Below are 26,131 nucleotides of genomic sequence, written 5' to 3' on the forward strand. Positions count from 1 at the left end.
AAAGTTCAAGTTTTCATTTACCCAAGGTAAAATACATAATAAGGAACAAAGGCTTACCCCTCATCAAGCGGTATCTTAGGAGTACAGTTGATATCGTCGTGAAATCCTCCTATTGTGACAAATGCTCACTTGTTCACTCAGTGCGGCGTGTAAAGCCGAAATCACCTGCGAAGTACAAAGCCTCGTTCCAGTACCGGCAATACGTTACCCAGCACGGCTGACCAGTGAGATCACAGGGATCCTCCATACCCCCGTAGAAACACAGAAACGACAAAAGCACCAAAGTTTGTAGCGATCTCACCGAAAATAAGCAAGGAGAGATGGTATAAAGTGTAAAAACGATCCTTTTATTTCATCTGTTTAAAATCACAAAAAAGGCACAGGACACAGCTGACGCGTTTCCTGCCTCAGAGGCAGTTCATCAGAGCTAGCAAACAAGCATCACTTACAGCTGTTAAATACTTAGAGTAGGAGGTATTTCAACCAATCACAACTTATTCAAAACCTTCACAAGTTTAACCCATTCAATACCTCCAATCCAAAGATCATTACATTTTATACAAAAATATATACATAATCCTATAACAACTACTCAGAGGGCTCATTCAAAAAAAATGTACAATTTAAAAAATAAGACATTCAAAAAGAAATAGGAACAACCTATTGCAAAACGATATTTCTCATATGCTATACATTTAGATGATCCTGGGACAAGAAACACACAGAGGTTGCAGACAAATAACATGAATACAATGTAAGAGTCAAATGCCACATAGTCATTAATAATTGTCCAATCTCTGCGTATCTATCGCCCAACATCATATCATATTTTAACAAAGAGCGTTTTAACTAAATGGGATATTGGTTGTTACACAGTCACATGTATCACAAAGATATACACAGACTAACCGCACTAGTGGGACTCCAGAGTGAGTAGTAAACACGGGGCTTTGGAATAACAAGTTGCAATCATACACAAAGTTATAAAACTATATTGGATCATATTTGTGAATGTTTTACTCCATTTATAACTAAGTGTGTGCAAGAATATTATTATAACCCAAGATAACTATTGAATGGCTGAAATGGATAACAAGAGCAGGAGAGATAGGTTTCAGCAACTATTTAAAGGCACAGCAACAGATAGTAACAAAAAAGAATTGGGAACCCTATTTGCAAACAAAGAGAAAGTACATATAAAAGAATTAAAGTTATGGTGGGATATTGAGTTTTTGGAACACTATCTGGAAGAAAAGAAAATACTGCGGGGGTTAAGGATAAAAAAATTCCCAACTTTCTACAAAGAATTCCCTGAATTTATGAGTGATTGGAATGAATCTTTGTCTGACTGTTCACTGATTCTTATGGGTAAATTGGTCAAGTTTAAGAAAGAACAACGAAGTGGTGTACTGTGTGAAATTGAAACATTGGATAAAGAATTAGAGGAATATAAAGAGGATGAAAGAATGATTCCCTACCAAAAACAACTGGATGACACAATTGTCAGATGGTAAATATAAAATGTATGAGAGAGATTGTAAAGACTATGATTTGGATGTTGTTTACAATTGGAGTATTGAGAGAAGAGAACAAAGAAAGAAGGGAAATAATAATAAAAATAAAGGGAATAAGAACCAAAAGAAAGTGACATTCACAAGCTTTGAAAATACTACAAGCACTAATGAATCCACTTCTGTGTTATCAACAACCTCTAATGTTTCAATCACTCCTAACCTTGCTGCACCCACAACTTCAACTCCTATTAGATCACAGGGGGACCTGGGAGCAAAGCCAAAAAACGAAGTTGGTCACAAGAAAAATGCAAAAGAGAAAAAAGAGGAGGCACAAGAAGATCTTATAGAGGAGAGTGCCACCCAAATACAACGCTATCCAAGCCGCAGGACCCAGTGGAAGAAAAAGAACAGAAAAAAATAAAAATAATAAATATATCTGGCATCCATTTGAGTCACTATGAGGAAACAGTTCTATCTAAAGGTCTGGGTTTTTCGCCAACAAGAGACTTCAATCTATTTGATACCATTTTGGACATCAATAAATTTGTCAGAAAAATTACCTTAAAAAAGCATTTTAAAGATCTAAATGCAGCCAACACTGTGAATACTGAGCATGTTTGGGCTCCAGTACTTAATGATAATTGTGATTTTGAGGTACTATGTGACATTGTCTCATTATGTGATCTACAAAGGGATAATGCATTGTTGGAAAGTACAGGTAGACAACAACAAATTAAAGAGTTAAAAAAACATGTCTTTTACCCAATAAATGCCCTTAATGATGTTATAGAGGTGTTCCATTCTATATTAGAGCAAGATTTGATAACTCTATCTGAACAAACTAATATAAAAAATCAGAAAGAAACACATTCATATAACAATTTGAATAGAAAAGAGATAGCTGCAGTTAATACTCTAAAAAATAATCCTAATTTGGTAATTGTCAATTCAGATAAGGGTGGTTCAATAGTGATACTGAATAAAGATCAATATTTAACTGAAGTATATAGACAACTGAGGGATATACATACATATAAAAAATTAACGTTTAATACAACAGTTAAGTATCAGAGAGAGTTAAAACATCTATTGGATATAGGAATAGAGGATTTAATATTGACCACCAAAACTGGAGAATTTATTTATATTGATGCACCTAGCGTTCCGGTATTCAAGATTCTACCAAAAATACATAAATCGTTGGAAAATCCCACAGGGAGACCAATCATTTCTGCTATTGGCTCCCTGGGAGAGAGATTGGGACTGGGACAATGGGTTGATGCACAACTTCAACCAGTTGTACAATCTTTACCAGGTTTCCTTAGAGGCACGAAACATTTGTTGAGACTACTACAAAATTTCACATGGAGAGATGGTTACAAATTTGTAACCATTGATGCTATATCCTTATATTCATGTATTCCTCATGATTTGGGAATTAGTGCAATTAAGAGAATGTTAGAAAAGTATTCAGAGTATGATATTAATTTAATTAATTTCATTCTACAAGCCATCTCTTTCCTGTTAGAACATAACTTTTTTATCTTTAATGGAGAATTTTTTCTACAACTAAGGGGTACTGCGATGGGGGCGAAATTTGCCCCATCGTATGCGAATCTCTACCTTGCAAATTTTGAGACTATATTTAGTGAACATAATGAGTTTAGAGATAACATCAAAATGTACACTAGATATATTGATGATATCTTGATAGTGTGGGATGGCTCTAACCAAGTATTAGAAACATTTCTTGATTACTTAAATAATAATGTGGGAAATCTAAGATTCACATTTGAGGCCTCAGAGAATAATATACCATACCTAGATGTGTTGATCTGTCATCATGAAGATAAAGTGACAACACAGGTTTACAGAAAAGATATAACAGGCAACACCATTTAAAAAAGGGTATAACCAAAGATCAATACATAAGGCAAAGACGCAATTGCACTAATCTTGAAAATTATTAGAAACATGCTAATGATTTGACATCACGTTTAATAGATAGGGGATACAGGTCTTGTGATCTAAAGAAAATATCTGAACAGGTTTCCCACTACAATAGGGATAATTTATTGAAAGATAATATCAAGAAAAGTTCAGGTATTAGTGGTATAAATTTTGTAACAAAATTTAGCAAACAGTATAATGATATTTGCAACATTATAAGAAAAAAGGTTGCCGATATTAGAAAATGACAAAGATTTACAATCTATTTCTGCCATGTGTAATTTTGTCTCTAGGAAATCTGAAACCATCGGTGATAAAGTTATGAAGAATTTCAGTTCCAAAATTAATCAAAAAGAGAACAAAAATTGGTTATCTAAAAAAATGGTTTCTATAGATGTGGTGGCAGGCCTTGCAAATGTTGTGAGTTTGCAAAACCAAGTGACAGTTTAATTTCAACCAATACAGGTAAATCATTTAAAATCAGGGATCGCATAGATTCTAACTCTACATATGTTGTTTACCTTATTACTTGTCTATATTGTAATTTTCAATATGTAGGACTCACCTCAAGATTTTTAAAAGACAGGATAAGGGAGCATTTACTATCAATAGAGGCAGAAATACCCAAGACACCAGTGGCTAAACACTTTGCACTCCATAATAGTAATTTGGGCCATTTTAGTTTCCAAGGAATAGAGCAAGTTTCCTTAGGAATACGTGGAGGGGATAGATATCAAGCTTTTAGTAGAAAGGAGGTCTTTTGGATCTATACACTAAAAACTGGATCACCTAATGGTATAAATAAGATTAGCGATGTCAAATTATTCATAGATAGGAACTAGTTATAATTATTCCATTCTATGTTAGATCTTATATTGTTTATATACAAATTACATTTGACATGTCTATGCTTTTTCTTCCAGATTCTGCGTGTTAGTCTGTGTATATCTTTGTGATACATGTGACTGTGTAACAACCAATATCCCATTTAGTTAAAACGCTCTTTGTTAAAATATGATATGATGTTGGGCGATAGATACGCAGAGATTGGACAATTATTAATGACTATGTGGCATTTGACTCTTACATTGTATTCATGTTATTTGTCTGCAACCTCTGTGTGTTTCTTGTCCCAGGATCATCTAAATTTATAGCATATGAGAAATATCGTTTTGCAATAGGTTGTTCCTATTTCTTTTTGAATGTCTTATTTTTTAAATTGTACTTTTTTTTTTTTTTTGAATGAGCCCTCTGAGTAGTTGTTATAGGATTATGTATATATTTTTGTATAAAATGTAATGATCTTTGGATTGGAGGTATTGAATGGGTTAAACTTGTGAAGGTTTTGAATAAGTTGTGATTGGTTGAAATACCTCCTACTCTAAGTATTTAACAGCTGTAAGTGATGCTTGTTTGCTAGCTCTGATGAACTGCCTCTGAGGCAGGAAACGCGTCAGCTGTGTCCTGTGCCTTTTTTGTGATTTTAAACAGATGAAATAAAAGGATCGTTTTTACACTTTATACCTTCTCTCCTTGCTCATTTTCGGTGAGATCGCTACAAACTTTGGTGCTGATATCAATTTGAGCTCTAACTCAAATTGTAGCGCAGTCCAGCAATATTGATATTGCACCCTGCACTAAAATACAGGTTACTCCTATGGGAACTCCTATAAATGCCTTATGTCTGCAATCTATCTTGCTAATAAAGAAGACAAAAAAAACAACTTTCTATTAAACTTATAGCAGCTGTGTGAATACATGTACATACAATGATTTACTAATATGTATCTTATTGTATAATGCGATGCTATATATTTTAAAGTATTGTAGTGATTTAAAAAAGGTTTTGGGGTATTTTTGGCATGTTTTATTTTTTTATTTGTTTAGGAATAATATTTATTTTTCATAATATTAATATGCCATGGAAAACATTAGCCGACAGTAGATAGATGAAAGATAGATAGATAGATAGATAGATAGATAGATGAAAGATAGATAGAGAGATAGATAGAGAGAGAGAGAGAGAGAGAGAGATAGAGAGATAGAGAGATAGATAGATAGATAGATAGAGAGATAGATAGATAGAGAGATAGATATATATATATATATATAGATAGATAGATAGATAGATAGATAGAGAGATAGATAGATAGATAGATAGATAGATAGAGAGATAGATATTTCAATAATACATTTGAATTTTAGAAAAATACATTTACATTCATAATTCGAATAAGCACAATGAATGATGCTTAAAAAAACATTGTTTAAGGTTATGGGGCATATGTATCAAGCTCCGAATGGAGCTTGATGCCCCGTGTTTCTGGCGAGCCTGCAGGCTCGCCAGAAACAGCAGTTATGAAGCAGCGGTCACAAAGACCGCTGCTCCATAACCTGTCCGCCTGCTCTGAGCAGGCGGACTGACATCCCCGGAAATCAAATCAACCCGATCGAGTACGATCGGGTTGATTGACACCTCCCTGCTGGCGGCCTATTGGCCGCGAGTCTGCAGGGGGCGGCGTTGCCCCAGCAGCTCTTGTGAGCTGCTGGTGCAATGCTGAATACGGTGAGCGTATTGCTCGACGTATTCAGCGATGTCTGTCGGACCTGATCCGACAGACATTGATAACTAGAGGCCTTCGTGTTATTTTATATAAAGCCTTCTTCACAAACTGCCTGAGAGACGGTCATGTGCTGAGCTTTATTTGACTAAGGCTGAAGATATTGCTGCACACTGGACGCTCTTTCCACTGTTCTCTTTTCTCTAGAAGAGGTTGCTGCATTAATATTAGAAAGTGGTTGAAAACTATTTATTATTAGAAAACTGTTCGCGCTGGTATTACAAGATGAAAGTAAAAAATTATTGCTCGAAAGACTTACAGGCTTACATCTGAGGGTCGTATAACACAACAACGCTAACTCCCTTCACACATAGGGGCCGATTTATCATCGGTCTGTCCGACATGATCCGCTCAGCGGATTATGTCCGACAGACATTGATGAATGCCGACAGCATATGCATATGCTGTCGGCATTTATTATTGCACAAGCAGTTCTTGTGAAAGTGGATTCTTTCACCACCCTGCCATTTTCGGAATCCACCGGGATGCAGCGAAGGCAAACCGAGCATTACAAAAAAAAAAAAAAAAAAAGAACCACCTGCATTAATTATTAAAAAAAAACTAACCGCCTGCAATAAATATTTTTTAAAAAACTAACCGCCCGCAATAAGTATTTAAAGCAAAAATAATAACCGTCCACATAAAGTATTAAGAAAAAAAACAAAAAACTAATAAAATTATTAACCCCTAAATACGCAAAACCCAACATCGCAAACTAACTAATACATCTATTAACCCCTAATCCGCAACCCCCCCAACGCATTAAACCTAATTTACCTATTAACTCCTAAACCGACAACCCCCACAACGCAAAAAAATAATTTAATAACTAAGCCCCCTAACCTAACACCCCCTAAATTAATCCCTTAATTACTTAAAAAAATAAAATACTACATTACAATTAAAATATCCTAACAGAACATTAAATTATTCTAAAATTACAGAAAATAAAAAAAGGCTAACATTACAAAAAATAATAAACCACATTATTCAAAATTAAAAAATTAAACCTAATCCCTATAAAAATAAAAAAGCCCCCCCAAAATAAAAACACCCCCTAATCTAATCTGGTGAACAGCCAATTGGATTTCACTTGCTCTCATCCTATTGACTGATGTGAAAATGTCAGCCAATAGAAATGCAAAAAACCCCAATAAATATGGGGTACCTTGTAATTAATTTTCAGTGTGCGGCAGGCGATCGCATGAAGAGGAGCCTCCGCTGAGGACCACCACCGGCTGCCAAGGATCGCCACATCTGTGGATGAAGATGATGGACCCGCCTGGAAGAAGACCTTCTCTGCCGGACTTCAGGAAACGTGAGTACCTATTTGGGGCTTTAGTGTTAGGTTTTTTTAAAAAAAATAAAAATGTTAATTAGGGTTTTTTGGGCAATTTGAAAAAGAGCTGACTGCCCTTTTAAGGACAGTAAAAAAGAGCTGAATGCCCTTTTAAGGGCAATGCCCATACAAATGCCCCTTTAGGCGCAATGGGTAGTTTAGGTTTATTAGTGTTAGTTTTTTTTATTTTGGGGGGTTTGGTGGGTGGGGGTTTTAATGTTAGAGGGTGGATTAGTAATTTTTTAGGTAAAAGAGCTGTTTAACTAAGGGCAATGCCCTACAAAAGGCCATTTAAAGGGCTATTGGTAGTTTATTTTAGATTAGGGTTTATTTTGGGGTGGCTTTTTTTTTTTAAAAAAAAAAGGGGTATTAGATTAGAAATATTTATTTTTTATTTTGGATAATGAAGTTTGTTTTTTTCAGTAATCTTAGCTTTTTTATTTTTTGTAATTTTAGTTATTGGAAAGGGGGATAGGGACAGGGGGACAGCAGGATAGGGGGAAAAGGGGATAGGGGCAGGGGATGGGGACAGGGGGACAGGGGGATAGGGGGACAGGCAGATAGGGACAGGGGGATAGGGACAGGGACAAATGAATAGGGGGGATAGATGAATAGAGGGATAGAAATGGATAGGTATATTTCTTTCATTAAACATTTTGGCCCGTGTACACAGGTTTTACCACTAGTATGTATATATGTGTATATATATATATATATATATATATATACAATATGCAAAAAAATAAGTACTCTCTGGACTCCGGACATCTGTGACAAACCAAATGTTTATTGTGACGTTTCGGGACAGCAAATGCCCCTTCCTCTGACCTTGTGACGTTTGCTGTCCCGAAACATCACAATAAACATTTGGTTTGTCACTAATGTCCAAAGTCCAGAGAGTGCTTATTTTTTTGCATATTGTATATACCCGATTAAAGCACCCTGACAAGCTGAAGTTGGCTGGTGAGAGTGCACATACTATATAACTTGGCTATATATATATATATATATATATATATATATAGATATATATATATATATACACTGTATATATATTTATACACTGTATATATATTTAAAAAAAAAATTAAATAAAAAAAAATATTCTAACTATAAATAGGTTTATTATAAAAACATATAGGGCAAGATTACAAGTTAAGCACAAAATATCGCTTGCGATAAAGCGATATTTGCGCTCAACTGAGTATTACCAGTGAACACTAAAATTAGCTATTATTACAAGTGAGGTGCAATGCAACATGACCTCACATTCGCATTGCACGGAAGCATTGTGCTCACAAGAGCTTGCATCCTTAGGCTCCAATGGGAGCCTCGTTCTCATGCCGTGAGCCGTTTCTAGTCAAACACCTTATCCCTTTTAAACCCTTTTTCAACATATTTTCAATAATAAACTTATATTTTATATTAAATATGTCAATATATGATATGTTTTACACGTGTTTTGTGAAACTTTTTTGTAGTCCTAAGACGTTACTTTAGGGGGCCGATTTATCAAGCTCTGTATGGAGCTTGATGCCCCTGTTTCTGTGCGAGCCTTCAGGCTCACCGTTGCTCCATAACTTGTCCGCCTGCTCTGAAGCAGCGGACAGAAATCAACCCGATCCTATACGATCGGGTTGATTGACACCCCCTGCTAGCGGCCGCAGGAACAGCCAATAGAATGCGAGCTCAATCTGATTGGCTGATTGGATCAGCCAATAGGATTGAACTTGATTCTGATTGGCTGATTCCATCAGCCAATCAGAATATTCCTACCTTAATTCCGATTGGCTGATAGAATCCTATCAGCCAATCGGAATTCGAGGGACGCCATCTTGGATGACGTCCCTTAAAGGAACCGTCATTCGTCGGGAGACGCCGGAAGAAGAGGATGGATCCGCGTCAGCTGCTTCAAGATGGACCCGCTCCGCACCGGATGGAAGAAGATCGAAGATGCCGCTTGGAGAAGATGTTTGCCGGTCCGGATGTCCTCTTCTTGCCGGATAGGAGGAAGACTTTGGAGCCTCTTCTGGACCTCTTCAGCACCGGATGCCAGGACGGATCGGTGATACCTGGATGGTGAAGACAAGGTAGGAAGATCTTCAGGGGCTTAGTGTTAGGTTTATTTAAGGGGGGTTTGGGTTAGATTAGGGGTATGTGGGTGGTGGGTTGTAATGTTGGGGGGGGTATTGTATGTTTTTTTTACAGGCAAAAGAGCTGATTTTCTTGGGGCATGCCCTGCAAAGGGCCCTGTTCAGGGCTGGTAAGGTAAAAGAGCTTTTAACTCTATTAATTTAGAATAGGGTAGGGCATTTTTTGTTATTTTATTAGGGGGCTTAGAGTAGGTGTAATTAGTTTAAAATTGTTGTAATATTTTTCTTATGTTTGTAAATATTTTGTTATTTTTTGTAACTTAGTTCTTTTTTATTTTTTGTACTTTAGTTAGTTTATGTAATTGTAGTTATTTGTAGCAATTGTATTTAATTTATTTATTGATAGTGTAGTGTTAGGTTAATTGTAGGTAATTGTAGGTATTTTATTTAATTAATTTATTGATAGGGCAGTGTTAGGTTTAATTATAACTTAGGTTAGGATTTATTTTACAGGTAATTTTGTTATTATTTTAACTAGGTAACTATTAAATAGTTCTTAACTATTTAATAGCTATTGTACCTGGTTAAAATAATTACCAAGTTGCCTGTAAAATAAATATTAATCCTAAAATAGCTACAATGTAATTATAATTTATATTGTAGCTATATTAGGATTTATTTTACAGGTAAGTATTTAGCTTTAAATAGGAATAATTTATTTAATAAGAGTTAATTAATTTCGTTAGATTTAAATTATATTTAAGTTAGGGGGGTGTTAGTGTTAGGGTTAGACTTAGCTTTAGGGGTTAATCCATTTATTATAGTAGCGATGAGCTCCGGTCGTCAGATTAGGGGTTAATAATTGAAGTTAGGTGTCGGCGATGTTAGGGAGGGCAGATTAGGGGTTAATACTATTTATGATAGGGTTAGTGAGGCGGATTAGGGGTTAATAACTTATTATAGTAGCGCTCAGGTACGCTCGGCAGATTAGGGGTTAATAAGTGTAGGCAGGTGTCGGCGACGTTGAGGGGGGCAGATTAGGGGTTAATAAATATAATATAGGGGTCGGCGGTGTTAGGGGCAGCAGATTAGGGGTACATAGGGATAATGTAAGTAGCGGCGGTTTACGGAGCGGAAGATTAGGGGTTAATAATATAATGCAGGGGTCAGCGATAGCGGGGGCGGCAGATTAGGGGTTAATAAGTGTAAGGGTAGGGGTGTTTAGACTCGGGGTACATGTTAGAGTGTTAGGTGCAGACGTAGGAAGTGTTTCCCCATAGGAAACAATGGGGCTGCGTTAGGAGCTGAACGCTGCTTTTTTGCAGGTGTTAGGTTTTTTTTCAGCTCAAACAGCCCCATTGTATCCTATGGGGGAATCGTGCACGAGCACGTTTTTGAGGCTGGCCGCGTCCGTAAGCAACTCTGGTATCGAGAGTTGCATTTGCGGTAAAAATGCTCTACGCTCCTTTTTTGGAGCCTAACGCAGCATTTTTTTGAACTCTCGATACCAGAGTTAATTTTATGGTGCGGCCAGAAAAAAGCCCGCGTAGCGTTAACAGCCCATCTACCGCCAAACTCCAAATCTAGGCCTTTATATGAGTGATGTTTATTGCTGTTGCAATATCAATGAAAGTATAGGGCGCTTTAAAGGAATATCAGACACGCTAAACCTTCTCTGGTAATTCTGTTCTACATGGACTTGTGATATCAATTTGTGTTCTAGCTCTGATTTTAGCGCAGTCCAGCGATATTGATATTGCACCCTGCACTATAAAAAGAGCTCCACTTGTAATCTGGGCAGCTGTGTCTTCTGCAGTTTGTAAATTACCAATTGATGAAGCAAAACTGTTGAATGAACGATTTATTTATTTTTATCTTCTTATACTGCTAATTTGTCATGTCATTGAGATGATGTATGCAGCTGTTCACTAACACACCTATTTTATACAGGGTTCAGGGACAATTTTGACTGTGCCCTCCTGGTTTACTTGTGTATTTCACTGACACAGAAGTGATATATGAAAATTATAGTTTAAGGTAATTAAAAGAGTCCTACTGTCCTATTGTGGATGAATATGTTGTTTCTCTGCAGGTTAAAGCTTTTTTAATCTGGATAAAACAAAGAAGTGGTCTTTCCTCTGATTGGGCTGCAGGGTCTTATGGTTTGAATTGGCTGCAGCGCATTTTATCTGCATAAAAACATAACGATAGGTTAAAACTAAAATTATTTTCTATTTATACTGTGAAACTTCCCTACTTTTTCATCATATTTTTTTCACTGCAGGCTTGTAGGAGTTTTGATAGATGATGCATCTTTTGTATCCATGACCTAGGAATTTTCAGCAACAGTCAACTTTGATATAATTTTGATTAGTTACACTTATTTGTGGTGCATCAAATCAAATGTTGTGTGTTTTAAAACACTCTCTATCTTGGAAATCTGTGTAGCTTTTATGTAGTACTTGAGTTTGAAGATTCTCTGCTTTTGGTTACACTATTACACAAAACTATGTACTTTTTTATATATTTCACTTGTATAATAATATAAAAATATTATAATTAGTTAGTGTTCTGTAATATCCAAGAAAGGACATACCTTATGCCAGAGTAGTAAGTTAATTATTTACAGCTTTGTAAATATGGCATGAAATTTGTATTTCATCACAGTATTTCATAAATGCAAATGTATTCAACATTTTGAAACACTTTTATTTGTTTTTCTTTTCAGGTAATGGATTTTTTATTTTTTTTATATATGCAGCCAGATATTTTCCAGAACCAATATGATCACAGCCCAGCAGTAACCCCGCACTGACTATAAATAGTCTGAACTTTAAAGAATAAAGCTCCCGCATGCTGAAGGGAACTGTCTACTATCACCAAACGGTAATTTGACAAATGTTATTCTTTAAAGTGAAATGCCTTGAGAGTTATTACCCCCAAATGAAATTTAACAAAATGAAATTAAAGGGACAGTAAAGTCAAAATTAAACTTTAAAAGATTGGATAGAGCATAGGCTTTTAAACAACATTCCAATGTACTTCTATTAACACTTTTTGCATAGTTCTCTTGTATCCTTTGTTAAAAATGTATCACGTGTCTTTAGCTACCTGACAGCTGTGTTTGCAACAATGTTTATGTCAATGTTATATATAGTTACATACACTGCTGCCACAGAATGCTATAGACACTCTCTGGCATCAATATTTGCAACTATGTATATAATTGTTATAAAAACTGGGGCCGATTTAACATGCTGCGAAGGCAATAGATTCCGCGAGAGCTGCCAGGCTCACCAGAAACGTAAGTTAAGAAGCAGCATAAGCATAAGAAATGCTTGTGCAATGATAAATGCTGACGGCAGACATTAGTAAATCGGCCCCATTGTTGCAAACACTGCTGCCAAATAGTCAAGGACACATGCACAATCCTGAGCTCATCGAGGATTACTCTTTAATAAAGGATACAAGTGAACTAACCAAAACTGATTAGAAAAGTAATTTGCAAAGTTGTTTACAATTGTATGTTTCTTGTGAATCATGAATGTTTGATTTTACTGACCCTTTATCTACATGCATTCATGTAAAATATAGATTTATTTCCTGTCTGTGTCTTGCTCTTCATATTATATCTGTCTAGGACTAACAAACAAGTGTAGCACGTTAGTGTTAACATTAGGAGGGACCTAGACCTACCTAGTTCAATCTTTCTGAACTTCGGAAGTCAAGAAAAAGAGAAAAGGATTTGCTTGCAGTGCAATGAATATCAGAACAATATACTCAAATTAAAGGGACAGTCTACACTAGAATGTTTATTGTTTTAAAAGATAGATAATCCCTTTATTACCCTTTCCCCAGTTTTGCATAACCAACACAGTTATAATAATGCACTTTTTACCACTGAGATTGCTTTGCATCTAAGTCTCTGCAGACTGCCCCCTGATCACATGACTTTCTATTTATTATCTATTGACTTGCATTTTAGCCAATTAGTGCTGTGTTGTGTTAACTCCCAAGCGTCAGCACAATGTTATCTATAAGGCTCACATGAGCTAGCACATAAAAAAGAATGTGATAAGAGGCAGCCTTCAAGGGCTTAGATATTAGCATATGAGCCTACCTAGGTTTAGCTTTCAACTAAGAATACCAAGATAACAAAGTACATTTGATAATAAAACTAAATGGGAAAGTCACTTAAAATTACATACCCTATCTTAATAATGAAAGTTTAATTTTCACTAGACTGTCCCTTTAAGGGATTTGCTGAACATAAGAGCATTTCACCAGAATGGTGACTCCAGAAAATGGAGTCACAACTTCAAAAAGGAGGGAACACTTCTTTGCAGAAAGGTTGGTTGATTTATGGGGCTCCATTTATCATGTCCGCTGGACCTCGCTGCAAACAGACAGCATATGCAGTCTGCATTTAAGCAATGTTTATACAATACTGCCTAATGCTCACTGGCAGCCAATCGGCAACTGGAAGGGGCTGTCAATCTTCCCAATCGGATTGGGATGATTTAAATCGCCACCATTTAGGTGGGGGACAGGTTAAGCAGCAGAGGTCTTAAGAAGCAAATATGGGCAGACTTCTGGTTTTTATATGCCCCTAAAATCTATCTACTGTAAAGTTAATATTAAACGTAAATGGATTGGATTTTACTTCAATCCTCAAATTTTGCGTAGTTCTCTTGGTATCCTTTGTTAAAGAGTAATCCTAGGTGAGTTCAGGAGCGTGCATGTGTCTTTAGCCATCTGGCAGCTGTGTTTGCAACAATGTTTATAGCAATGCTATACATGGTTACAAACTTTGCTGCCATAATGTGCTAAAAATCCGTGCACACTCCTAAGCTACTATCAGCCTACCTAGGTTTATTCTTCATCAAAAAATACCAAAAGGACAAAGCAAAGTTGATAATGTAAATTGGAAAGTTGTAAATCATGAACATTGAATTTTGACTTTAATGTCCTGTTAAAACGTTTTATTATGAAGCAGGAGATAGTTTAACATTACATTATTTCTAAGATATTAAAGATCCACTGCATTTGTAGATATAAACATGTGACTTGTCACTGCTCCCTGACAAGTCAACTTAGGCAGCTAAAACAATGTGCCAGGAGTGTAGGAAAACAGTGAGCTTTGTGAGAACGTTACAACACTAGTACAGTTCACAATAGGAAAGCAAAACACAGGGGTTCTCTCTCAAATTAAAAACTTTAGCTGCATATTCTTTAATATTTGTCAAAATGTTAATTATTTTTCAAATACTGTAATTTTAAAACCGTTTGACCATTGCAGCATTACATATTAAAATGGGTTTTCCATTGCATTTGTTCAATTCACAGTAATTACCCAGTTGCCAAACAAAAAAACAAAAAACTAAAATATGAGACATGCTCACAAATTTTTATAAATAATTAGAATGTTTGTTTAGGATTGTTTTTAATAGTTTGGGTAACATAAAATAAAACTAGGCATATATTGACACAAAATTATAAGAAAAGTGCACACCTTCCCAGTTCTCATGTCATGAACTGAGCTTGTAGGGAGATGATAATAACTTTAAATAAAACACATAAAACTGTCATCATTATATTAAAAATATTTTAAGGCTGAAGAACGAGAAAAAGTCATCATGCAAATCTAAATATTTTCTTTACATCTGGGGCTCATTACATATGCAGCGTCGCCCGCAAAAGCCGGCAACACCGTTTTTTGCGCAGGTTTGGTATCCTATGTACAGCGCTGCATATAAATTCGGCACGTATATTTCACCATCGGCCGCAATTTTTACTCCCATAGGCTAACATGGGACCGCGCCGCAAATCGGTATCCAATATCCAGCGCAAGGACTTACATGGCGAAAATGGAGAAATCTTACTCCATTTTAACCTCGTCATAAAAGGCAACCGTAGCAGGCCTTGCGCTGAGTATGGGGGCACCGTAACTCCCGAAAATGCCTGCAAAAATAAACTAACACCTAACGCATGTGCAATGTCTATCTACCTGTCAACCGCAATCCCCCACCGCAATAACTAATAAAGTGTATTAACCCCTATATCCGCCATCAAACCCACACCGCAAGTAATAATTAAATTATTAACCCCTAAATCCGCCAACCCCAACATCGCAAACTACCTATTAAAACTATTAACTCCTAATCCCCCAAAGCCCACAACGCAATAAACTAAGTAAAATTATTAACCCCTAGACTGCCAAAGCCCACAACGCAATAAACCCATTAAAGAAATTTGAGGTAAAATATCATCCTTTTTTTACATAGAGATATTCATGTGATATTTTCTAGTCAGCTTTTTACAGCTATGCTATAGCACTTTCAAGTGCTTCAACATTTGGGTATCATGTCCCTTTAATTATTAATATATATTTTTCGATTTACACATTCAAAAAATAAATTATTTTAATACTTTTACAAACAGCAAACACAATGCAATTAGCAGAGAAAAAAAACATAAAATAAATGTCTAACTGCTTTGCAATAGCTCTTAATGACCTAGATTACAATTTGTGCGGTACGGCTATTACATTAGCGTTATAGCTTATACCCCCACGATCCATTCCGCTATCAAAGACCAGTACTTATGGATTTTGCAAAACAAAAATGTTTCACTAATTAATGTTACATAGTACACTAACACCCATAAACTACCTATTAACCCCTTAACCGCCACCCCCAGCATCACAAATACTATAATAAACCTATTAACCCCTAATCCGCCACACCCACATCGCTATTACTAAAATAAACCTATTGACCTCTAAACCGCAGACCCCCCCACATCACTACTACTAAAATAAACCTATTAACCCCTAAACCACTGACCCCCCACATCGCTACTACTTAAATAAACCTATTCACCCCTAAACCGCCAAACACCCACATTGCAAATACTAAACTAAACCTATTAACCCCTAAACCGCCGACCCCCCTGATCGTGACAATCTAAATTAAACTATTAACCCCTCAACCTAACACCCGCTAACTTTAAATTAAAGTTACAATATAACTACCTTAAAATAAATTTAAACTTACCTGTGAAATAAAAAAAAAACTAAGCTTAAACTATAAATAAACCTAAATTTACTATTTAAAAAAAATAAAAGATACCAAGAACAAAAAACTAAATTACAAAATTAAAAAATCCTAACACTACTAAAAAAAAAAACTAAAATTACAAAAAAATAACAATTTCTAAAATTATAAAAAAAGATAAAAAAATCTAAGATTACAAAATAATACACAAAATTTTCCAAAGTAAAAAAATAAACCTAATCTAATACCCCTATAAAAATAAAATAAAAAAAACCTTAATCTAACACTAAACTACCAATAGCCCTTAAAAGGACCTTTTGTAGGGCATTGCCCTAAAGAAATCAGCTTTTTTTTTTATAAAAAAATTAACAAAGTCCCCCCTAACAATACAACCACCCAATCCCCCAAAATAGATAAGACCTAACTAAAAAATCCTAAACTACCCATTGACCCTAAAGGGGCATTTGTATAGGCATTGGTTTTAAAGGGGCAATCAGCACTTTTGCTACCCATTAAAAAATTAAAAAAGCCCTAATCTAAAAAAACCTTAAGATAAAAACTAACACTAACCTCGAATGGTACTCACAATTCCTGAAGTCTGGCGGTGACGGTCTTCTTCCAGGTGGATCCATCTTCAATCTTCATCCCGGTGTCGCAGAGCCATCTTTCATCTTCACCCAGGGGTCGCGGAGCTGATGAGGTGCGGAGCAGTGCAGGATCGACGACGGCGCTGACATCTGACGTGGATCCTCCTCTTCATGCGATCGTCCGCCGCACACTGAAGATTGAATGCAAAGCATTTCAAATCAGCCAATATGATGAGAGCTGATTAAATCCTATTGGCTGATTTGATAAGGCGGATTAGGGGTTAAATGGTTTATTTAGGTGTTAGCGATGTGGGGGGTCAGTGTTTTAGGGGTTAATTGGTTTATTTAGGTGTTTTAGCGATGCGGGGGTGGCGGATTAGGGTTTAATAGGTTTATTTAGTGTTGGCGATGTCGGTGGCAGCCGTTTAGGGGTTAATAGCTTTATTTAGTGTTGTCGATGTCGGGAGGCAGTGGATTAGGCGTATTTAGACTAGGAGATTATGTTAGGGTGTTAAGTTTATAACAAACCTTCTTGTCTCCATAGACATCAATGGGGATTGCATTATAGCGATCGCCATTCTGCAATAGCAGGTGTTAGTTTTTTTCTAACACTTTTTCTCCATTGATGTCTATGGGGGAAAACGTTCACAAGCATGTCAAGTCAGGACTTGGCTTTTGAGCGGTATAGAGCGGTATAGAGCTTAACGCACCATACCGCACAACACAAGAATATTTTTTTGAAACTTGTAATGGCAGCACTACCGCTAAATTTTTAGCGTTATTTATGTACCTGGTTTAGCGCACAACTTGTAATCTAGGTAAATGTGAATTATTTAAGTATATAGGAGATTTAACCCCTTAATGACCGCAGCACTTTTCCATTTTCTGTCCGTTTGGGACCAAGGCTATTTTTACATTTCTGCGGTGTTTGTGTTTAGCTGTAATTTTCCTCTTATTCATTTACTGTACCCACACATATTATATACCGTTTTTCTCGCCATTAAATGGACTTTCTAAAGATACCATTATTTTCATCATATCTTATAATTTACTATAATTTTTTTATAAAATATGAGGAAAAAATTGAAAAAAACACACTTTTTCTAACTTTGACCCTCAAAATCTCCTACACTTCTACAACTACCAAAAAACTCCCATGCTAAATAGTTTCTAAATTTTGTCCTGAGTTTAGAAATACTCAATGTTTACATGTTCTTTGCTTTTTTTGCAAGTTATAGGGCAATAAGTACAAGTAGCACTTCGCTATTTCCAAACAATTTTTTTTAAAAATTAGCGATAGTTACATTGGAACACTGATATCTGTCAGGAATCCCTGATTAACCCTTCACATATATATATATTTTTAAAAGAACACAACCTAAGGTATTAAACATGGGGTATTTTGACTCTTTCCATGCAACTATTTTACCACCAATCTATGCCAAATTTTGAAAAAAAAAAAAAAAAAGTGGTGATTTTTTGACAAAATAGCAATTCAAGAATACATTTACTGAGAACGTTAAGGGTTACTGCCAAATAACACCCCAATATGTCTTCAGCAGCATCTCCTGAGTACAGTGATACCACCTATGTATAGGTGTGTTTGGTTCTCTGGGGGCTAAAAGGCCTTATTTTTAGGGGGCGCATTCCAGTTTTTTAACTTGGAATTTTCACATCTGTCATCATGCACCCATGTCCTATTTGGGACATTTCTGAAGCCGGACAATGCAAATTACCCCCATCAAACCATATATTTTTAAAAAGTAGACACCCTAGGATATTTCAAATGCTGATATTTTAACACTTTGCGTGGACTAATTCAACCACCAGTCTTTGTCAAACTTTTGGGTAGTCATTTTGGTGTGTTATTTTTCACACGCATTGTACTTTAGGCATGGATTTTCAGTTCCTGTTATATGTTACTGACAAAAAACACCTCAATATGTGTTCAACAACATCTTCTGAGTACAGTGATACCACCCATGTATAGGTGTGTCGGGTTCTCTGGGGGCTAAAAGGCCTTAATTTTAGGGGGCGCATTCCAGTTTTTCAACTTGGAATTTTCACATCTGTCATCATGCACCCATGTCCTATTTGGGACATTTCTGAAGCCGGCCAATGTAAATTACCCCCATCAAACCATATATTTTTGAAAAATAGACACCCTAGGGTATTTCAAATGCTGGTATTTTAACACTTTCCATGCACTAATTCAACCACTAGTCTTTGTCAAACTTTTGGGTAGTCATTTTTTTTGTGTTATTTTTCACACACATTGTACTTTAGGCATATATTCTCAGTCCCTGTTATGTGTTACTGCCAGAAAACACCTCAATATGTATTCAACAACATCTCCTGAGCACAGTGATACCACCCATGTATAGGTGTGTTGGGTTCTCTGGGGGCTAAAAGGCCTTAATTTTAGGGGGCGCATTCCAGTTTTTCAACTTGGAATTTTCACATCCCATGCACCCATGTCCTATGTAGGACATTTCTGAAGCCGGCCAATGTAATTTACCCCCATCAAACCATATATTTTTGAAAAGTAGACACCCTAGGGTATTTCAAATGCTGGTATTTTAACACTTTCCATGCACTAATTCAACCACCAGTCTTTGTCAAACTATTGGGCAGTCATTTTTTGGGTTATTTTTCACACACATTGTACTTTAGACATGAATTCTCAGCTCCTGTTATGTGTTACTGCCAAAGAAGACCCCAATATGTGTTCACCAACATCTCCTGACTACAGTGATACCACCTATGCATAAGTTTCTTGGCTTGTTCGGGGGGTGTAATGCCAAATGTCCAACATGCGTTTGTGATTTTTTTTTCACATTTAACATATTTTCTTTGCCTATTGTCTTTTTGGGGGTATTTTAACATACCCCAATTTATTTGTTTCCATGAATGTGCATATTTTTGAAATGTTGACACCCCAAGGTATTGTATATGGTGTGCTTTGATGCATTTGAAGTAACTGTTTTAGCCAAAAAAATTGGAGAAAGTGTATGGTGGCATTTTTTCAATTTTCATTTTTACACACACATTGCTTTTTGACTATGATTTAGGAGAGACTGTTGTAAGTTAGTGCAAAAAAATACTTCAGGTTGTTTTCTGCTAGGCACCATGAGTACACCTATGCCCCCCATGCATAGGTTTGCCAGGATTTTGGGAAGGTTATGTTACAATTTTATGACGTGTGTTTTTAGTTATTAAGTGAGAGTATTTCTTCTGATAGGCCTATCTTTAGTTTGGGACCTATTGTAAACCCCACTTTTATTTATTGCCATGAAAGTGTATATTTTTGAAATGTTGACACCCCAAGGTATTGTATATGGTGTGCTTTGATGCCTTTGAAGCAACCGTTTTAGCCAAAAAAATTGGAGAAAGTGTATGGTGGCAATTTTTCAATTTTCATTTTTACACACACATTGCTTTTTGACTATGATTTAGGAGAGACTGTTGTAAGTTAGTGCAAAAAAAATACTACAGGTTGTTTTCTGCAAGGCACCTTGAGAACACCTATGTCCCCCATGCATAGGTTTGACAGGGGTTTTTGTAAAAAAAAAAAAAATAACAGCCCCATTTTAGAAAAAAAATATATTAGTGAAATGTAAAAATCTGGCACATTAAAAGTAAAAAAATAACAACAAAAAATTTAACAGTAAACATAACAAAAAAAATTAACTGCAAATGTATTTATTTTTTAAAAATTGACCATTGTATGGTACCGCTTGAAGCAGTCCCCAATGCAGAGTCCAGGCTGTCCAGGGCAATCAGGACAGTGATATACAGTGTCCCTTCTCTGCCCCCTCTTGGTACAGACTCTGCATTTTTTTTGTGGTCTCTGCTTTGCGGCAGTAGGGGGGATTTTAAAAATAAAATGAGTAGCCCCAACTCTGCTCTCTCCCATCACTGCCCGGGGAGCAGGTGCATCATGGTACAAAATCCCCGAAATGATCTGGAGCTGAAACTGTAAAAAAGTCTGTTTCATTCTGGGGTTTGCTTTTTTGAACAACAAAAAAGCGTTGTGGGTTGCAATCTGCATTAGGTAAATTGCAACCTTTTTGTACCAGGCCCTTGTCTTCCGCATAATTAGGTAGGGCTGCAGCAGCTGATCTGCCAGATCAACCCCACCCATATGCCGGTTATAAGACTTGATGCACACTGGCTTCCTTATGATCTCAGCTCTGCCACGTACAGAGACCGCCACCGTCCTCTCTGTGTGGATGGTGGTAAGAAGGTATACATCCTTCTTGTCTCTGTACTTAAGTGCCAACAGCTCCTCTTGGCGCAGAGCTGAGGTCTCCCCCCTTTGTAGCCGGGTGCGTACAAGTTGTCCTGGGAAACCTGTGCGGTTCTTTTTAATAGTACCGCAAGCTACTGTATCAAAGCAATACAGTAGCTTGAACAAAAGGACACTTGTATAAAAATTGTCTAAGTACAAGTGATACCCTTTGTTCATTAGGTGTAATATCAGGTCCCAGACAATCTTGCCAGTGGTTCCCATATGTTCTGGGCAACCTGGAGGGTCAAGGTGGCTATCCTTTCCCTCATACACCCGGAAGGCCTGAGTATACCCAGTCTCGCTCTCACAGAGCTTATATACCTTTACCCCATACCTGGAGCGCTTGGAAGGAATATACTGCTTGAATCCCAGCCTTCTCTTATACTTCATCAGGGATTCATCAACGCATATATTCCTTCCAGGTGTATAAGCCTCTGCAAACCTGGCAGAAAAGTGGGTAATCAGGGGGCGGATTTTATACAGCCTGTCAAATTGGGGATGCTCCCTAGGGGGGCACAGGCTGTTGTCGCTGAAGTGCATGAAATGAAGAATCATTTCATACCTCTGCCTCGACATACTCTGGGAGAAAATGGGGGTAGAGCAGATTGGGCTACTGCTCCAGTAGGAGCGAACGGAGGGTTTCTTTATGATGCCCATCAGCATAGTCAATGCCCAGAATTTTTAAAATTCTGGCACATTGATGGGGGCCCATTGCTGCTTTGCCAAATATGTTTCAGGCTTTGCAGCACGGTACTGATGGGCATATAAATTAGTTTGGGTGAAAATGTTCCCCAATACATCATCACCCAGAAACTGTTGGGGGCTAAAACCTGCCACATCTATATTTATGCCAGCATTTGCTGTGAAGGGTGGGATATCTGGCCTCTGGAGATGAGGCGTTACCCACTCTTCAGCAGCAATGGCAGCAACACGCCTCCTTCTAGCAGGGGGGCTGGCAGGGGGGCTAGCAGGGGGGCTGGCAGGGGGGCTAGCAGCCACAGATACATCACTATCAGTTGAGACTGCATCTAATGATGTATCTGAGCATATGGCAGGGTCAAAATTGGGGTCTGAGTCAGACATAGAGGCATCTGACTCTGACACAAGGATGGCATATGCCTCCTCAGCACTATATGTTTTCTTTGACATTATTGTATCTGTCACAGAAAACCAAAATTAATTAATTAACTAAATGGCCTTTGGGTTTTTTAAAAAAAAGTACAGCTATGCTAATGCCAGTGATTTATAGCGATCACTGGCAAGCTAGGGGTTAAATACTCTTTAAATTAAATTAAATTAGCTAAATGCCTCTGAAAGGAGCCTTTGGGTTTTTTAAAAATTACAACAACAAAAATTAACCCCTAAAAAAAGGCACAGACAGCAAAAAAGTACAGCTATGCTAATGCCAGTGATTTATAGCGATCACTGGCAAGCTAGGGGTTAAATACTATTTAAATTAAATTAAATTAGCTAAATGGCTCTGAAAGGAGCCTTTGGGTTTTTAAAAAAAAATACAACAACAAAAATTAACCCCTAAAAAAATGCACAGACAGCAAAAAAAGTGCAGCTGTGCTACTGCCAGTGATTTATAGTGATCACTGGCAAGCTAGGGGTTAATGGCTCTGAAAAGAGCCTTTGGATTTTAAATTTTTTAACAAATAAAAGAAATAAATCTCTCTCTGCTAAAATACAGGTCTCTCTCTCTCTCCAACAAAATCACAAGTAAGGAGAGGGAGGGAGATCCACACTGATCAGAGTCAATATTTACAAATATTGACCTGATCAGACAAATGGGAGATTTTATTATTATTTTTTTTTTTTGTGGGAAGGCTCAGATTGGGTGACCCTAGCTTGCCCCTATGATGAGGCAGGCTAGGGACACCCCCAGAGGCCCCATGATGCACTGGGCATCGCCATTTTGGAAGCCTCATGGGGGAGGGGGGGGCTATATAGGGGCTTTTTTATTTTATTACCCGTTTTTTTTTTTTTTAAACAATTTTTATTTAATTTATTTACTAACTAAGTGCCTCGACCCACCGAGGCACTTAGCACACTAGCAGAGCATCGGAAGCGTGTCCGATCGCTTCCGATGCTCTGCTGCACTGCCGGGCTCCACGTGGAGCAAAACCGGAAGTGATCACTCAAGGGGGAGTGATCAATCCGGTCCCGGCACTCCGGAACAGTACTGCAGGGATGCCTGGACATCGAGGCATCCCTGCAGTACTGTAATAGTGTCTGGAAGCGATCTTGATCGCTTCCAGCACTCACTTTAGCCGAGGACGTGCAGGGTACGTCCTCAGGCGTTAACTGCCTTTTTTTTCCGGACGTACCCTGCACGTCCTCGGTCACTAAGGGGTTAAACACATTTCTAAATTTAAAAGTCATGTATGTCAGTTGCTGTCCATATTCCTGAGTACACACATTCTTGCAGCTGATCTATGATTTGCATACTTTGCTTTATAAATCTTGCCTGATTGCAGGTGAAATTCTTGAATATAAGTTAAAAACAGTTATGCTGTACCTTTGTTGTAGTGTATGTTGTGAAAGAGTTCTATAGACTAATGTGCAGTCTGTTAAAACATTTTTTTTAATACTGTACAGGTGAGTCCCAGCAGCAGAGAGTAGGATGAATCTTCTTTACCTTTCATTGTTTATCACTCTTGTGCACACTTCAGTCCAGCATGTTTCACATGATCATCATCCAACACATGAAGACAAGAATGAACACAATGGAAAAACACATACAAAAGCATTAGAAGATATTTGTCAAGCCCATTTACAGTTTTCTGTAAGCTTATTCAGGCACATTGCTTCCAGCCAAGAGAAATCTCCAAAAAACATATTTTTTTCACCTTTTAGTATTTCTACAGCTTTTTCCATGCTGTCCCTGGGTGCAAAATCCGAAACTCACAAACAGATTTTAGAAGGTTTGAGCTTGAATGAAACCCGTGTCAAAGAAGAAGAAATTCATGAGGCATTTGAACAGCTTATCTTGGCTTTAAATAAACCAAAAAGTGACCTGCAAGTCAATATTGGAAATGCTGTCTTTGTACAAGAAAATTTGAATCTTTTGAAGACCTTTGCAGATCAAGTAGAACATTATTATCGTGCAGAAATTCTTTCTACTGACTTCTCAAATGCAAATGATGCAGAGAAAAAGATAAATGACTATGTGAAAAAAAAAACGGAAGGAAAAATTGAAGAATTAGTAAAAGACCTTGATGATGGGACAAAACTAGTACTTCTGAATTACATCTTCTTCAAAGGTAAAAAAAAAATATTTTCCTAGGATGTAAACCAAGTGTCATTTTGATGCATCAACTAATTCAATTATATATTTTTTTTTAACTTAAATGGTTTTGTTCCAAACAGAAGATTTATTAAAGGGGCATATACATCAAAATTAAACATTCATGACTCACATAGAATGTACAATCTTTCCAGTTTACTTCTATTATAAAATATACTTCTTTCTTTCGGTATTATGGGCTAGATTTATTAAAGACTGGGTGGACAGGAGCAGACATATTCGCCCCTGTCTGGCCGGCATTGTGTTTAGCAGGCAGCAATTCACTGCTCACATTTATCATTGCACACTCGCAAAAGTGTGAAACCCCCCGCACTTGCAAGCAGCCAATCACACTTGAGCAGGGACTGTCAATCTCCCCGATCAGTAAAGTCTGAGGAATAGACATTCACCACATAACAGGTGGTGTAGTGGGTTAAAAAGCAGTGATAATCAGATTTGGGTGAACCTCCAGCCAATGGAGCTCTGTAGGCTTAAAGGCATACTAAACCCAAATTTTTTCTTTAATGATTCAGATAGAGCATGCATTTTAAGCAACTTTCTAATTTACTCCTTGGGGCCGAATTATCAAGGGCCGAAAGGCCCCTGATCCCCCTGTTTCTGCCCAAGCCTTCAGGCTCGCTGGAAACAGCAGTTAAGAAGCAGCGATCTTAAGACTGCTGCTCCTTAACTGGTCCTCTGCGTCTGAGTGGCGGACAGCAATCAACCCAATCAGATACGATCGGGTTGATTAACACCCCCTGCTAGCGGCCCCCTGCAAATCTGCAGAGGGCAACATTGCACAAGCAGTTCACCAGAACTGCTTGTGCAATGCTAAATGCCAACAGCATATGTTGTCGGCATTCAGCAATGTCTGTCGGACATGAACCCCTGAGCGGATCATGTCGGACAAACGTTTAATAAATCGGCCCCCTATTATCAATTTTTCCTTTTTCTCTTGCTATCTTTTTTTGAAAAGCATGTATGTGAAGCACAAGAGCTGGCCCATTTTAGGTTCTGCACCCTGGTTCTGAACCAAAAATAGGCCGGCTTCTAAGCTTCACATTCCTGCTTTTTAAATAAAGATAGCAAGACAATGAAGAAAAGATGATAATAGGAGTAAATTAGAAAGTTTTGCATGCTCTATCTGAATCATTAAAGAAAAAAATTGGGTTTAATGTCCCTTTAATAAATAAACCCCAATGTGTTTGCAACAATTATTCAAAATTAAAGTTTATGGGGATTTTTGTAAATAAACTTTTCTAAAGAATAGTGAATTATCCAATTGTTAGAAATATTGTTGCAAACACAACTGCCATTAAGTGTTGAAGACATGTATACACTCCTAGGGGGCCTATTTATTAATGTGCGAGCAGACATGATCCGATATTGCGG

At 37.2% G+C, this 26,131-nt stretch overlaps 1 protein-coding gene across 1 annotated transcript in view; it reads left to right on the plus strand.

Annotated features, from left to right (window-relative positions):
* The first annotated feature begins 12,261 nt into the window (after nucleotides 1-12,261).
* LOC128636348 (serine protease inhibitor A6) overlaps nucleotides 12,262-26,131 on the plus strand; it is a 64,047-nt gene continuing 50,177 nt past the window's right edge. Inside the window, exons 1-2 of the mRNA XM_053689375.1 lie at nucleotides 12,262-12,403; nucleotides 24,052-24,716. Coding sequence (XP_053545350.1) covers nucleotides 24,077-24,716 — 640 coding nt within the window. The 5' untranslated portion in view covers nucleotides 12,262-12,403; nucleotides 24,052-24,076. The remainder of the gene's footprint in view (nucleotides 12,404-24,051; nucleotides 24,717-26,131) is intronic.

The sequence above is a fragment of the Bombina bombina genome, chromosome 1, assembly GCF_027579735.1.
Source record: "Bombina bombina isolate aBomBom1 chromosome 1, aBomBom1.pri, whole genome shotgun sequence".
Taxonomy (NCBI): domain Eukaryota; kingdom Metazoa; phylum Chordata; class Amphibia; order Anura; family Bombinatoridae; genus Bombina; species Bombina bombina.